This window comes from Melopsittacus undulatus, chromosome 5 (assembly GCF_012275295.1).
Source record: "Melopsittacus undulatus isolate bMelUnd1 chromosome 5, bMelUnd1.mat.Z, whole genome shotgun sequence".
NCBI lineage: Eukaryota > Metazoa > Chordata > Aves > Psittaciformes > Psittaculidae > Melopsittacus > Melopsittacus undulatus.
This window is the reverse complement of record NC_047531.1, coordinates 48935542-48953035: the sequence shown is the minus strand read 5'-3', so window position 1 is coordinate 48953035 and position 17494 is coordinate 48935542. Positions and strand designations below refer to the sequence as shown.

The 17494-nt window shown below is 39.2% G+C and overlaps 1 protein-coding gene across 1 annotated transcript in view; it reads left to right on the top strand.

Moving 5' to 3' along the window:
- RFX4 (regulatory factor X4) overlaps nt 1–17494 on the top strand; it is a 91966-nt gene that overhangs the window by 67439 nt on the left and 7033 nt on the right. Inside the window, exons 14-17 of the mRNA XM_005150423.2 lie at nt 1939–2058; nt 3930–4091; nt 10339–10501; nt 13344–13482. Of these exons, the coding sequence (XP_005150480.1) occupies nt 1939–2058; nt 3930–4091; nt 10339–10501; nt 13344–13482 (584 nt within the window). The remainder of the gene's footprint in view (nt 1–1938; nt 2059–3929; nt 4092–10338; nt 10502–13343; nt 13483–17494) is intronic.

Below are 17494 nucleotides of genomic sequence, written 5' to 3'. Positions count from 1 at the left end.
TCTGTCCTTCAACAGTATGAGTACAGAAGCTGGAGTAGGGGTAGTTATACTTCCTTGTGATAAAAACTTAGTATCCCAATATAAACCTAACTTTCCTGTGAAGGAACTGATCATCATGAAAGTTGATTGAATCTGAAACTTCTTGTACCTTTTTCCCATGGAAGTATTTTTCCTCAAATTGTAGTAATGGGGTTTTAAAAGGAACACATCTGGATTGTTTTTGGGTCTGGCTGTAGTTTTCTCTGTTTCCCTCTCAGCTGATGATCTTTCTCTGATTTAAGCTAACTCCTAGGCTGCCTATTATTTTAACCTGACTGCATTTGCTCTTGCCAGAATTATTTAGTGACTTACATGAACATGTTTTAGATATCCCATGGAAGTCTAAATAAAAATAGGAGCTTTTGAAAAAAAAGAATGAATTTTACGATCAAATCCTGTCTGGAGCTATTACAGGTACTCTGTGTCATGGAGTCTATTGTATAAACTGACCAAATTCCATCTCGGTACTAGTCAGTCTTCCTCTGCAGATGAATGTTATTCCTTTCAGGAGGACATTACACAATGTCTTGGCTCTGATGCCTTGCTCCTCTATTTTTCCCCTGAAATGCATCTATGGTCTCTTCTTACATATCTGTTTTTGTGGCTATGTGTGCTTTAGGGCAAACATTTCTTCACCATCCCTGACATGTATCCTTCTTTATAAATTATAGGAAGCAACTCCCTTCCTTTCTGCAAAATGAAGCCAGCCATGCATTTTTAGTCATTTAAAATCTATTATCTATTCCCCACATCCTCCTGGTAATCTTCTCCATACCAGTTTAAACTTGTACTAATTTCTGTTGAACATGGGTGACTGAAGTTACATGCAGTATTCTAAGTGAGGTTTTACCAGTGCCTTGTGCAATAGTATTAATACTTCTGTTTCTACAATGGAAGTATCTAAATCAGAGGATGATATAAATCTCTAAGGGCAGAAATTCTTACAGTGAACTATGAGACTTCATTTCCCTTACTCTAACCTACAGCATCACCCAGTCCTTCTTCTAACAACATTAGCAAGTTCTCCATCTATACTTAAATCTGGAGGATTTGTACCAGTTAGCTATCCTTTTACAATTAATTTTCAAAGTTTTTTTGACCCCATCCCCCACATTTTCTTTTGTCCTTACTTTACCTTTAAGTCCTTTTGTCCTTAAGTTTTTCATATTCCTTCGTGGCAGTTAAGAAATAATATGTAGGGCATCTTCAGAAGTAAACACAGAAACAGGCCAAATTTTATGCTGATGATATGATTCAAACAGAGGATTAGGAAAAGGTGGTGTAGTAGGAGAAGTCTTTGTCAGAAATCTCTCCCTTTAAAACATCCAGAATTGCTGCTAATACCGCTATGTTTGGCAATTAATAGATGTCTTAGTCCAGGTAATGCACTGGAGACATGCTATCAGGAAATCTGGAAGGATGTTTCTACCTTCCTATTGATTGGTTTCTAATTTCTTTGTCCAGTGACACAGATAGTACAGAAAGTTCATGCCAGGATGTGTTGCTAAGGCAGCCAATTTCAGATTCTGCTTCTGTCAGAATCTAATATCTGATCCTGTAGATAAAAGGAAACAATTCCACTGTAGTGTAATTGTCTACATTTTTTAGTGCTGATGTAGGAGAAGAAAACTCCATCAAGTCCCACTTCTCAGCTAGATCCTTGCACCCTTAACAGCAATAATTGGTCATATAAGCCTGTAGAAATCCAGGAGTGAAGAGAGTTTGCTGGGCCCCAGGTTTACTTTTATCTTCCTTTACCTTGAGTAACAGAGATACTCCAGTAGCAGTAGTATATGGTGGCAGTCCTACTCTACTGTTTGTGTTGAATACTGTAATCATTGGTTTAATGAGTGTATTGAGACAGTCAATGGCTTTTTTGTTTGTTCACTTTATTACCAGGGTCTTTTCACCTTATTCACTTGATGTTCGATGACTACGTATTGTACCTGCTAGAATCACTACATTGTCAGGAGAGAGCTAATGAGCTAATGAGGGCAATGAAAGGAGAAGGAAGCACAGGTGAGTTTGTTCTTCTATTCATATTTTGTTGAATTCCACTGGATTCACTATTTTCTGTTAGGAGATTTCTTTAACCTCATTTAACCCAGTGTGGCTTATCTAGGAGAAACAGTTTTGCAGTTCCAGTGTGATCTGGAATAAGTAATTTGTGAGGGCGGAATGCCCAGTTAATACATTCTGAAAGAGGTCTGCTTGCTTTGTGATGTAACTCCAGATGTTTGAAACCTGTCATAGTTTAAGCCCAGCCAGTAGTTCAGAATTAAGTAGCCACTCTCTCAGTCTCCTGCTTCTTCCTCCCCACCCTGGCTCCGGAGAGATGGGAAGGAGAATTGAAAGAATGTAATTCCCACGAGTTGAGATCAGAGCAGTCCAGTAACTAAGGTATAACACAAATCACTGCTGCTACCACCAATAATAATAATGGCAAGGGAAATAACAAGGGAAGAGAATACAACTGCTCACCGTCCACTGACTGATACCCAGCCCAACCCAGGCAGTGATCTAGCCCTTCCGGGTAACTGCCCCCAGTTTATCTAGTGGGTATGATGTGTTGTGGTATGGAATACCTCCTTGGTTAGTCTGGGTCAGGTGTCCTGTCTCTGCTTCCTCCCAGCTTCCCCTCCTCCCTGGCAGAGCATGAGACTGAAAAGTCCTTGGTCAGAGTAAACATTACTGAGCAGCAACTAAAAATATCGATATTATCAGTGCTGTTCCCAGGCTGAAAGTCAAAAACACAGCACTGCACCAGCTACTAAGGAGAAAAATGACTGTGACTGCTGAACCCAGGACAAAACCCAATTCCTAAACACATACTTGGTGTTTCAGTAAGAGATTTTTGTACTGAACCTTTTACCTTAGTTAATCTGTTTAAGCCACCATTGTTTTTCAGTGGACCCATTCTTGATTCTTGACTTTTTCTCACTCCTTGGCCTGGTTTAACACTAAATAAATTCACTGATACCAGTGAATTTGTACCAGTCTAAGTAAGAGGGAGAGATAGAAGAAGGGAGCAAAGTCAAAATCCAAAGCTATTGTTTGTAGTAGACTTGATTGAGTGCCTGTACAGAAGCAGATTCTGAGTCCTGCTCCACCCTACACAGTCTTGCCAGAAAAGAAGCAAGCAGAGATTGCCTTTAGTCCTGCTCAGGCCAACCACCTTATAATTAGGGGTTCTCAGTGGTCTTCCTTCCTTGCACCTCCCATTACTTTTGGCAAGTTTAACACATCTGTCACCTTTGGAAAGTTCCATTCTCCATTTTAGCTGTAGCTTAATTTGTCATCCTGTAGATCTATAAGAATAACATTTTGGTGATTAAGGTAGTATCTCTTATGTGTTGAAAGACCTGGATTTAATTCATTGCCCTGCCGTAGCCTCTTGCTTTTTGACAAACAAGTTGCTTATCCTTGTATATTTTCCACATACATTTAGCAGCTAGAATTATCCAGAGGGCCATCATCTTTAGTCAGTGAGGAAAGAAGGTCATGACCAAAAGCCAGTGGAATCCCTGAAGATTTATGTTTCTTTCCAATGTCTCTCGAAGGAGTAGGAGTGCCTGACTCAGACTGGACTCTTAATTTTAGGTATCAAATAGTATGTTGAGAATATAAGTCTTAAGCTGTCTATGAACAAGTTTCCTATCTATACCATAGGAAAAGTAGCACTTTCCTTTAAGAGGTCTTATAAAGGTGCACGGTAAGGCTGTAATGCTGAATGGTATAGAAGAATTTCTTTTGAAGATTTGTGATTCCTGTGATGCATTTCTTGAAATGCAGCCTACAGATTTTAGCTGTGTTAATTTTTCTTGTAGTTTCTCAGTGTTCCTTGTCTCTACCTTTAACTGTGCTTGATGATTTTTTTTCTCATTCTGCAGCAGAAATACGAGATGAAATTATTCTGAGTGAACCAGCTCCTCCAACTCCCTCCCCAGTGCCGTTCTCCCCAGCTAAATCAGCCACCACAGTGGAAGTGCCCTCTACCCCCTCACTCGTCAGCAATCAGTCCCCAGAGTACAATGGCATAGCAGCTACAACAGGTAGGTAGGTTTATGGCAGATGGATCTGCTTGAACATGGTTTTTGCACTTGGTTACCTGAAATTGAGCCTAAGAACATAATGTGCTCGCTTTCAAGAGATGAGAAGCCTTCTCAAACAGAAATCTGTTTAAAGTATCAGTTATGACCTCACTGTATCCAAACACGAGGTGCAGTCTAACAGGAAAAAGATCTGATGTTTGGACATTTTACATACTTCAAGGAAACATGCCAGATATTTTAAGGTTCAGTGAGGTTTTCAAAATCCTAAACCACTTTTGGTTCAGGAATTCCTAGTGGTTAAAATGGGAACTGGATTTCTTTCCACGTATTTGAGGCTTAAATATGTCTAAATAGATGTGCAAGTTTCCCTTGGGAATGTTTTACACATCATTGATATAGGAAGTGCATGTCTGAAGTTTGTTTTCAGTTGCATACTTTATATGGCAATTTATGAAGTGGCTGTATTCTGGTGCAGAGGCTGGTTCAGAGACTGTTCAACCCACAGGTTAAAAAAAATCTGTGCTTAAAGTATTCTACTTGTGGGCAGGATTGACAGAAAACAGTAAGCAAAAAAAAACCCCACTAACCAGCTTCTTGTTTGGTCTGTATAAACGGGCAACTATCTTCTGTACTCTAATGTGAAACTTACTAATTATCTTTTGGATATGGGCAGGACATTCTGTCTGTATGATCAAAAGACAGTTTTTTCTTAACTTGTGGAAAAGAAAGCAGAAATGTGAATGACTTCTAGACAGTGAAATTCCAGCTTTGCTTCCCAGTGAAAAGAGTGTATAATCAGAATGTGGAAACTATCACTTCTGTTGCATACTAGAAAAGCTATAAAACCTTCTTGAAAGAATGTCAGAAAGTGATGATTTACCACACTGGGGAATTTGGCAATGGCTAAATCTTTCTGACAAATATTCTTCCTGTTTCAAAGGTGCCACAGGGGAGCACAATGTATAGTTGTGGTGGGAAGAGATTTAAGAACTTTCATCCCTTCATCAGAACTTAAGGTTTTATCACTGTTGGAGAAAATACAATATTTAGGAGGGAAATAGGATGGTATTATCCCTAGATCAGTTAGACAAGAGGCACATGATTCCTAGATATTGCAGGTGAGCACACTGTTTTAGATCAGGCAACAGTGGAGGTGGTGTATATGTTTGAGTTTTGTTGAAACATTGATTTTGTGGACAACTTGATCCAACAGGATTGTTGTGATGTTATAACCAGAACTCTCTATGGTGCAGAACTGTACTCAGAAGTAAAAGGCACAGTAGGGAACTGTACTCTCCAGTGCCATTGACAAGAATGGAGAATTGAAGGACTTGTGCTTAGGCTGCAGAGACTGTAACTCTGTGTGACTATCATAACTACTAACCAAAAGCTTATTCCGTACAGTAAGCTTTGTCAGCTATCTGAGCTTCCACTTTCAGCTTACTTGATACAAATGCAAATCTGGCAGACCTGGGAACTGCATGGACCTTATGTAACCTTCCTGAATCCCACCAGTAATGAAAGGGAATGGACTTAAACAAACATTACAAATTAAATTTGATTATGAGTCTTTTTGTTTTCATGTTATTATTTTATTATAGTCTATTTTATTCTCTCCCTCTATTTTTTTATGTCTTGGTAAGGCCCAAGTCTGCTAGGTGAAGTTTCAAGACAGAAACAGGATCATTTGGGAACAATGGTTGAAGGACCTACTCCCACAGTACAGGCAGTATAACTTCATGTAGTTGTTCCCATAACAGAAGTTCTTAAGCAAGAAATCTATTTTTTATTATTTTGGCTCTCTCTTTTTTCCCAGCTTTTCATTTTTAGGTTGTTTTAAAAACTTTTGTTTCACTGAATTGGATTTTATTCTTACCATCCGGTATAGTCTCACTTTTGTGAATGTGAAAATAATTTTTGCCTTGCAACAGCCAAATTTGTCAGTGCAAGTAGTGGTCAAGATTAAATATAAGTATGTGACTATTTTGTGGTCTTAATTTGGGCAACTAGTTTTACCTTCATTGTCTATATTCATCATGTAGATAAACTGATCAGCTTTTTAGTTTGCTAATCATTAGCAACTGTGTTTCAGCTGTAGGAAATCACTATCCTTTAAAATAGGTGTGCTGAAGATGTATTACATCAAACTATTCCACATACAGATTTGTGGCAGTAATAGATAGAATATTTTGGAAGACAAACCTCTGTTGTGGAGAGATATATTTAAAGTGCACTCTTGATTTTCTTATGTGTCTTTTAAGAGGTAAATGTAAAAGACTGCAAATGTTTTGCAGACTGTGAGAACTTGTTCCATTGGTTACCACTAGCTCTCAGTTCCCTAATTTAAGGCATCATTAACTCTTTCTTGCTTGTGGCATTCGCAATAAAAGTTAACTATTAAACTTGCGTTATAACCTTTTTGCCTTCAGTCAGTGGTCAGTATAAAGCCATCAAATTAAACTGTTGCAATTACATGATACTGAGCAAAAGAAAAATAAATCCTATCCATTCTATGGATAGATAAATCCTATCTATTCTGTAGTAGAACATCTGGCATGGCTCAGCTAACATTGTATTTAAAACTTTTTGTTAAGTTACGAGACATTTAAAAGGACAATTAGTCTCCATCCTTTCTAAATCACAAAGGCCACATTAATGATTGTCTAAACTGCAACAATATTGTAATAAAAGTAATAGCTATATGGCTGACTATGCTATTCTTTCTTAAAGCCCCTCTTAAAGCTGTGATTACTCATTTGTCAATGCAATGGCTTTCAGACAACCTAAAATGAACTCTGAATTGTAAGTAGCTCCTAATATGTTAGTAAATTTTAGTTTGAAGAAATGTCTGTGATATAAGTCTTCAGGTCAGCAATGGTCATTTAAGGTCACTGTTCTTCCCAGTCTAGGCTAGGTATTAAAGTTATGGGAATCTGGCACAGGAGGTACTTGCACAGAGCTATTACCTCTCATATTTGCGTGTGTAAGTAAAACAAATTTCTATTTTCTTCCTAAAGCTTCAGCTTCTGGACTTACATGAATATATAAGAATATCAGCTCTTCTTCAACAATCAATTTAATTCTCATAGCTGCAGAGTGTAAAAGTCAAAGGTTCCAATTTCAAAAGGCAATTTTCCCCTTCAAAATTGAAGGATTTTTGTTTTCATTCTAAAGCTGATAGTTAAAGTAATCTTTTCATTGTGTGAGGGCAGATTGGGGATCTGACTACAGATTTCTGATTGCTTGAGGTTGACAGTACCACTTTTACTAGCAGAGATAATTCACAGTGCTATGAGTGTCTTGCTTTTACCTGGGTGGTCATTTGCACAAGCAGAAAGCAAAGATAAAATGCAGCATCATGAAGAAACTTTTTCTTTCTGCAGTAGTGTACATGATGGCACCAATAACAGGAACGTTTTTAGACTGATAGCAGTTCCATTTACATTTGGCTCTCCTGCAGGTTAGATGGCCTCTTGGTTAGTATCCTCAAAATCAATTTTTTCATTAAAAAGGAAAAGAAGGAGTGATAATAAATGAACTTCCTTATTTTAATCAAATCCTGAATGTTCAGAACACAAAGCAGAGCAAAATGTTGCTCAATAACTATTGTTTTTTGCTTATTTCAGAAAGCACTTCAGTTGGGTTGAGCCATATCTAAAAAAGACTTAATCTCCTGGAGTTCAGCTCTGCAGCCAGCTGAGGAAATTAATCATGTAGAACTGGGGCATAGGCGGGTATTAAAAAGCTGACTATGAAAAACTTCCAACTCACCCGATTCCTCCTTTTCCATCAGCCACAATGTTGTCAGTATTCTGGTTGACCTGATATATACATACACACAGTTTTCACACTGTGTGTATGTATATATCATATACAAAACACAAAATCATAGAAAACACAAAATCTGTTTTCACCTTCTGTCCTTCCTCTCTGTCTTTGTGACTAGGTCACTGAAAGTAATGGGATCCCTTCCACAGAGGCAGAGAGAGTGAGGCAGCTGTAGATTCCCAAGAACATCCTTAAAAAAACCATATCTGAACACCCTAAACATTTATTTTAAAATTGAAATTCCAGTTAGACTTGAATGTCAGGAGTGGCCGAGTCCTCTCATCCAAGGAGTCTGACTTCCCAAAGGGAGCACATGAAATAACTCACTGTTCTAGACTGGCTCATTTTCCTCAGACTGAGATAAGATCCCTACTATTTTTCAGACAAAGAAGAGGAGGCTGTCACAATAGCTAGGGACAGACAAATCAACCATATTTAGTAAAATGCAAAGGATCTGCTGGCCCTGTTATTACCACTTCTTTATAGAGCTAGGAATATATTTTTGGATCAATGGCAGTTTTTTCCTTGGAAAAAAATAAAATCAAGTCAAAGTAAAACTTTTTTTATGGTGAATTTAAAAAGTGAAAATAATCTCAAAATCCAACAGTAATGTTACCTAAAAATACGCATTTGGGGGTTTTTACCACCTTTGTTGTTCTTTTCTTCATTTTCCTTTTGATTTTGCCTTTTGAATTTAGGCCTGTTCCGAAAGAAAGTTTCAAATTTTCTTTTGGAAAATAATACAAGGAAAATAAGTTGACCTTTTGAAATACAAATATTTCACAGACTAGTTGTTGATACTTACATTTTCAACAGTTTTTCTCCTACTTTCAAATGAAACTATTTGGTGACCATATAAATAGTTTTGCCCCCTTCCACACAAACTCTCTTTTCTAGTGAAGATAATTTTCCTTAAAGATTTTCTTCAACTCAAGGAACCATGACATCCTCAGGAAACCTGATGAACTAACTTCTCTCTGGTCTCAGGAATCTCAGTGGCCCCCTGCAATGGGAATAGATGAAAGACTAAAAATCCAAGAATCAGTGACAGAAAATACAGGCATGTAAAAGCAGACCTAGTCCAAATATCTTTGACAACAACACATCCAAGGATGTCTGTAGTGTAAAGCACCAAATCACACTGTGCTGGAGTATTTGATGCAGGACTTGGCTTACGAGGTTTAGAATACCTTTGTTCAGTCCCAGAATTCAACATTTCCCATTTAAAAAAAAAATAATTTGTCTGATTTTCCCCAAATAAAATCACACACACCTGAAGAAAATTATACACATCCAAGATAGGCTTTTCATTCCCCAAAACCATGGACTGAACACAGACCTGGTAATACAATCACTTCCCCTACTGAATTAGGCCCTTTCATACTACAGGAAGTCCTAGAATCCACACTGAAAAAACCGAGTCACCTCCTGCAATTCCTTTTAGCTAGTGAAAAAGAGTCAAGAGTGCCCAGAGACCCCCAAACTAGTGTTCGCATTGGGTTAAATTCAGTGTTCTGGTCCTCATTTGCAGGGTAATCTCAGCCAGTATGGTCATGACCTCCAGCAAGAGCTATGTTATACTGGAACAATGGATCTGTCAGCCTCCTGAGTGAAAGGGGTGTGTGCAAAGGACAAAGGTTTCTCAGCAGCTGGCTCATGAATCTGGAGTTCCTGCCTGGAAGGGATCAGGATGATTAAAAAACTCAGCACCTTCCAAGCAAAATGGAAAACCCACTTCTTTGCTTCGCTCTTCCCACAAATGCTCTACATGAAAAAATAAATTAAGTCCAGTCCCTTCCGCCTTGAAAGAAGAAAGAAACATTATTTGTGGGAAGAAAACATCTAGGCTATTTCTGTCCCTATATATTTGTTATAACTTGGAGATCTACCACTGTGTTGCCACTACAAGAGCTGGTACCTAGTTGGGTGGAACAAGTACAAACTGCAAAAGGAGTCAAGAAATTTATTTGCGCAATACCCATTTTTTCTAATCCTTCATTGTTCCGATCATACTTCCTGCCTCAGTCCAGCCTGATCAGCTTCAGAGCTAAACAGGCCAGCAGCCCACTCCATGTGGGAGAGACCTCAGGGTTTGCTGCATCGTGCCTCAGAAATTCCAGCACTGGTGTTCCTCCATTTCTAAATCCCATCCCAGTTCTTTCTGAAAAATTATTTCAAGACCACACTGAAAGTTCACAGGCTGAGTCATTCCAGATACATCTCTTACCTCTGGACCTTTGCACGCTCCAGCTGGTCTATTTGTATTCTTATTTATTCCTCAGATATGGCTGTTTAATTCAATGTATTTGATGCTGTTTCTGTTATCATTGCCTGTTTGGTTGCTTTCCTATAACTGTCTCAACGAATAACACCTCTATGGATGACAGCCCATGTTCCTTTAATGCTTGTTTTCCTGCAGGGGCTATGCAGTCCTACACGTGGTCACTCACCTACACTGTGACAACAGCTGCTGGGTCACCTGCTGAAAATTCCCAACAGTTGCCCTGCATGAGAAGTCCACACGTACCATCATCATCTGTCACACACCGGATACCTGTTTATCCTCACAGAGAAGAACATGGGTAAGTCCTATCCCAGTGGACAGTTTTTTTGGAAGGTTTTTTGCTTGTTTGTGGATTTTTGTTTGTTTTTTGATAAAACTATGATTAGGGATTTTTTGGGAAATACAATGAACTCGGTCTCTTGACATAGTAAGTCTGTTGCTAGTATCATGATTCTTTGGCTGTTGTTACTGTTGCATGCTTATATTATATATCAGTTTTATAAGCTCATTTAATTCTATTTTAAAACACAGTAGGCCTGGAGAATATTTTATGAAAGAGAGGGCTTCAGTAGATTTCTTCTCTGATTCCTGTTTTTCTGTGTCAAAAGGTTAGATGTCCCCAAAGAATGACCCTAATATACCATGTCTCAGGTGAGGCGATCCTTCTCCTCTGCTCAGCTTGCTGGGATCATTTCTGGATCCAGTTCTGTGTTCCCCAGTACAAGTCAGACACAGCCATACTGGAGTAATTCCAGAAAAGGGCCACTTAGGTGACTACAGGACTGGAGCATCTGTCATACAAGGGAGGCTGAGAGAGCTGGGATTGCTTAGCAGTATGGAGACAACAAACCTTTCCCCTGCTGTAGGTGAACTTCACACCAAATGCAGACTCCTGGCCACTCACCATACCTGAAAATTTCCTAACAGAAGTTCTGCTGGACTTCCTACAAGTCTTGCCCATTAAAGACAATCCTCTGTAAATTATAAAGTCTCCAAACCGTCTTGAAAGAGAATGCGTAAAAGATCATAGCACTTTATATCACAATATTCCGCAACGCTAAGACACTTGACTGAAACCTCACTACTCAATAGCTATGGATGTGGTTCAGAAGGCACTGTAAGACACGGTACTTGGCAGAAAACTTTTTTGTTGGATTTTTCTGGTACACTTTCTTCTTAGAATGATGTAAGGTTTCTCAACCAAGCACTTTAAAATCTGGACAGAATACTAGCCTTGAAAGAGCACACTCATCTTCTCAGGTTGTCAGTGCTCTCTCTTCTGATTTTGAAGAGAGAAAGAGGAAGCTTCCTGGACTAAAAGTACACAATAGAGATTAGGATAAGAAACTTCACCACCCTATGCCCAAGTGCATTAAAGTGCTATACTTTAGCAATAAGTGATGAGTGGAGGAAGGACACAAAATTAATAGCAACCAGACTAGGACACAGCATCCTTAATGACTACAGAAAGCATGAAGCACAAACACTGCCTTACAGGACTTGGCTTCATTTGGGAGTCCAAGGGTACCCAGACTACAGGAGGATTAGATAGGCCAGCACCTTCTTGAAGCAAAGAAGGCTGCTCTGTCCATGTCAGGCTTATGCAGACTGCCAAAAACATCTGTTGCACATCTTACTTACCAGTCTATTGTGTTGAAGGAATTAAAACACAAGATGTCTGCCTACCACAGTGTGCAACAGCTCCATAGCATAGCCATTCCTCTCCTCCACTGTGCACAGAGAGATATTAAAGTCATTTTATTTGGGCACCAGCTTGTCTGAGGTGGATTATGGAAATCACTCAGATTTACAGCTAAGCCTAAGTGAGCAGAAGAGTGAGAATTCAGTGTTGAACAATGAAGATGAACATAAGGCCTTATACACCAAAAATATTTTTAGAAGGGGTGCTCTGCCTTCATTTACAATATACTGCATTGTACGGTATAAGACAGGACATGGTAGCTCTGGAACACCATCATAAGATCAAAAGAATAACAGAAATTTAAACTGTACCCAATGTAAAAATTATATTGAATTTTCCAGAAAAAGAAAGTCTTTACAAATAACCATCTTCCCCTTCACACAATTAATAAGTTACCTTGTTTATTTATAATGTTTTGTGCTTTATTGTATTTCATCATGTTTCACTGAGCAGGTTGAGAGAAGGGGCATGAAGATGCTCAGGGGCTGGAACACCTTCCCTGAGAAGACAGGCTGAGAGAGTTGCGGTAGTTCAGCATGGAGAAGTGAAGGCTCTGGGAACACATTAGAGCAGCTTCCAGCTCCTAAAGGGGGCCTACAAGAAGGCTGTAGCAGGACTCCTCATTAGAAAGTGTAGTGACAGGAGTAGGGGTAACGGTTTTAAACTGAAGGAGGGTAGGTTTAAATCAGTTACTAATTATTAGGAAGAAATTCTTTACTGTGAGGGTGGTGAGACACTGGCACAGAGAAGTGCCCAGAGAACTGTCCAGAGAAGTTGTGGCTGCCTCATCCCTGGCAGCGTTCAAGGCCAGGTTGAATAGGGCTTTGACCAGAAGGTGTCCCTGCCCATAGCAGGGGAATTGGAACTGGATGATCTTTAAGATTCTTTCCAACCTAAACTATTCTATGATTTCAAGTAGCATTCTCTTAAGAACTTTCAAACTTCTGTATTCTTCAGTCAGCTGTGCTAAAGCTGTATGTTGAGTGCTTTAGATGCAAAATAATACATCTCTCTCCCTCCAAAAAAAGGGACCTCTGACCCCAGCACTAGAACATAGCTGAACTCCACAGTATAGTCCTTTAAGTAAATCTCACCACAGTTCCTCAGCCTGGATAGCAATTTACTAGAAACATTGCAATAAAATAATAATAAAAGAGAAAGACACTTTCTTCTTAGAAAGGGCACAAATGAATCTGCAATTTAAAACAAGTCACAGAACCTTGCTGAGTGTCTCTATCTGTTGTTGTGTTGAATGCATATTTTCACTAAGTGGCATCTGCTTCCCATCTGAGCTGGGAAATACCTTTTTTAAAGGTTATTTAAAATACCATTCTCCTGTTCAGAAAGAGTGCAACTGCATGTTTCGTAAAAGTTCCAGAATTATTAGTGGGCATACAATAATTACGCATACTAAACAGTGTTTTTTAATGGATTTTAGATACACAGGAAGTTACAACTATGGTAGCTATAGCAACCAGCATCCCCATCCAATGCAGAGTCAGTATCCATCCTTACCACATGATACTGCTATTTCTGGACCACTTCACTACTCAGCTTACCACAGAAGCTCTTCACAGGTAAGTTAGATTTATTACTTGATAATGCTTCCTATAACACTTTAAGTTGTGCTTGTAAATTTACCAGCATATTAGCTGTCTGAATCAAAAAGCTCTCATCACCTAATCATTTATGGTCCCCAATGTTTTCTTTTCTAGTATTACCCAGTTATCTTTTCATTTCGGTGCAGATTCTTCTATCAGAAGTAGCTTTAGATTGTGAATTGAAAATAGTAACTGTAAAATTCAGGATTCTGGATCATAGAAAGTATTTCTGGGTTAAGGAGTAGCTAAAACAGAAATTAAAATGATTAGTTATATGTTTCTTAGCTGTTGGGCAGAAGATTACTAACAAGAAATAAAAGTGTTTTTATCTAGTTGAAAAACGATGCAGAGGCCACTGTGAATTCTTCTGGGGCCTCCGTTTTTGAGAATACGTGTGTTTAAGAATTGTGAGTTCTGCAAATAGGTTGAATAGCTTCAGGACACCACTGCAAAGAGATTCTGCTTAGTCTATGTTCTTTAGCCTCCTACTATAACTCTGCAAACTTATGTCATTAACTATTTCAAGACTAATTTTTCCACAAAACTGAGTCAGTAGGAGCTAGCACAGGTTAATTGTGAAGTTGATATTTGGCAACAGTTCAAAAACAGTGTCACTGTAGGAGAGCTTTTAGTACATCATGCAGTTGGTGCTTCCCCAGTGTAGGAAGCTGCTGTCTGCTAGAAGATTTGCAAAGTCTGACACAGGCAGGAGGTGATGGCATTGGGGTATTCCACCCACATGGCACCTCTTAGGCTTCACCTACTGCAAATTTATACAAGTATATTAGGGACCACTATGTCTAACTATTGTCACTGCACTGGAACAGTTTCATCCCAGATGCAAAGATGTGAATTTGATAGTGCTTTGGACTAGAATAGACAAACCCTCCATCTCGTTCTTTGGCATCAGTTTGCCAGGTGAACTCAGAGTAGTAATTTCTCTTCTTTATGCTTACTTTTTCCTAGCTGGATTAGAATTGTCTTGATCTCCTTAAAGCTTTTTGAGATCTGCTGGGAAGACTGTCCTATACAAACCCCATATGCTCATTTCGACTAGGTCAACAATGGCTCCCTAGCTTATGGAAATAAGTCATCTACAACTTTTCACTCATTTGTGTAGCACCTGGCCCATGACACCACACAAGGTGTCAGCATTTGTTTGAGGGTTGTTGCAGCTGCTGTATCTTCAATAGGAACAGTGAGTGAACATTTAAGTATGGTGTCCTGGCTCACCAATTTTCTCTACTGCCTCTTTTCCTTTACTGCAGAAAATCCATATAAGTGCTGGTTCTGAAATGATCTGTAAGGCCATGAATCTGTGTGAAACAGGGAATTAGGCTCTTCCTGCTTGGAAATGTTAACACCCACACAAGGGGTTTCTTTCTACCCCCTGACAACCATCACACTGACATAGACAGCACAAGTTAAGCAAGAAATACATTAAGCAAAGCACATTTTTAGTTTACTCATGTCTTGGTTAACATGTTATAGGGAAACAGTAACATGAATTAAAATAATGCAAATATTTTTCATACTGTAGTAGACTGTCTCTACAAGTGCAGATATCATATCATTTCTTCTGTTCTTGCTAGCCCTTGAACTGTCCTGAACACACCTGAAGAAGAGCTACCCTTTAATGATCACACCTGAGAGTAAAATGATTTCAACTTGTATTTAGCATGTTCTTTCTTATGCTGCTTGTAAACTGGGATGGAATCTCACAGCAGGACACAGCTAACAAAACTCTATCAAATTTGCTTATTCTGTATTGAAAGGAGCTACAGACTGAAACTTTACTTTCAAAAATAATCTGTAAGTCTTGAACAGTTTAATATGCAATTTGATGACATTCTTTTCAAAGCTAGGTGAACTTCTATAAAATGCCTGCCCTGATGATTAGTTCTTTGCTAGCTACTTTTAACAAAAAAGGTTCATAAGATGTCCCTAATAAGATGTTAGGGAAATACTCTTTTTCTAGTGGACTTTCTGAGAGGAACATGGGGCACGGAGTTGCAGTAGGACTCATGATGAAAAACCAACATGCAGGAAGCCAAATGTGCAACAAATATATGAACAGCTGCCACTACACTAAAACTGGAGGAGATGCAGTGTGTACGGCTGTGGTAATAAATCAGCTGAAAAGAGGAGACATTGACCATAATTCTTCAAAAGAACTCTTTGTTATAATCTACATTCAGTCCAAATATAGAACTCTGGCTCAACTTCAGCTAATATTCTTCATGCTCTTTAGGATAGTGTCTATGGATTAAGTTCTAAGGAAAAAAAATCTGTGTGTGGGTAGTCTGTCCTCTACAAACATGGATTCAGAGAGAGACCTTGTTCCAGGCAGGGGTCTAAGCTGAAAGAGGCAAGGTAATTGAGCTGGGTTTTATGCTGCAGCTATAAATTGCTGTCTTGGTCTTGAAGAACACCATGTCCAACGTCTTTCTGCAGAAGAGAGTTACATACTCCAGGTTTTATGAGGTTAGATATTTTGGGGCTATTTTCAGTCCCAGAAAAATGTTCCTATTGGAAAACAGAGTTGTAATTGTTTGGTTTTTTTTTGGTGGTTTGCTTAGTAGAACTTAAAGATGGATCAGTTCACAGATACAGTTTACAGACCATCAACAAACAAAGTGGAATTGGAGTAAAGGGGATGAAGGGAGTAACTTTAGTTTGGTGAAAGTGAGGAACTGAACAGCTGGGAAAGAGGCAGGGAAGGGAATAAGTGACTCTTTAAATTTTATTTGCCAGCATACAGCATGCTGACTTCTACCTGAAAATACAATGATGGGTCCATTGTATTAATTTTGGGATGTCTACTGTGGTTTTGTCCCTGTAATCCTTACAGTGGGGATGTGCTGGGGGAAAAGTCCCAGAGCTGTACATCTTGTACCAAATACAGCTCTTGAAACATACAGGTGGGGGTCCCAAGCCAAGCCTATCTCACCTGACCTGTGACATCTGTGTTGGTGAAAGGCTTCTGGATAATTTGAATCCTCTAGTGTTAGAGGAAATGAGACAGCAGTAGTTGCCATGCTGAAGCACCATGTGTCATAGCTGTGTGCTCATTCACATCATGTTCTGTAACAGACTGGTGAGAGTCCTTGAGGTTTTTGCTATCTCCCATCTCTGAGGTAGTCTTGGAGCTTACCTTGGCCCACAGAGGACTGTGGTAAGTGTCTTGTGACTCTGGGATAAAGAGAAATTTTGATAAGCAGCACCTAGTTTCATAAAGATCACTGGCTTTCAGATGGACAGGAAAGGGCAAAAATGGAGGAGATGGCTTGTAAAAAACTTGATAGGGGAGTAATTGTTCTCCTGAAGTAATATCTGCAGCTACTAATCCAGCATAAGCCTAAACCTGGCTCCTTCTGGCAGTATAGGCTGACTAATTCCCTCTGATGGCTAAAAGCCTTTTTGTTGACAGGGACAGTCTGTTCAAACCTTGGTCTTAATCCGACTTTTTTTTCCCCTTTCATCAGCATCTGTGAATAGTTCTCAGAACAGTTGCTTCCTTGTAACTCCAGGCCTGACTGCTCATCTCTTCACTTGCCTTACTGGCCACAAGCCTGTCACAAAGAAAAATGATCTACAGATTGATTTCTTACTACCTAATTCTCCAAGCTATAGCACAGAAGTGCATACAATCCTATGATGCTGTTCTATCATCATATAGAAGGGGACTGTGTAATATATGTACATAAACGCATCTCTACTCACACTATGTTTTGTCCGTTCTCTGCCTCCAAAGTAACAAATGCCAGGGTAGAAAATAGACATCAGCTCTGTTTAAAAACCTGTGAGTGTTCTTATCAACCTAGGCTGAGCTTAGCAGAGAGGTACCTCCTTCCAAAGTAACCCCTTCACAATGTCTCCACCTAATCCATGTTCACAACGAACACTTGACTGGCTTTTGAACACAGTTTTTGCCTGCAAGTTCACACTGGCTGGACAGGTCTTGATACTTTTCCAGGCTATCCATAAA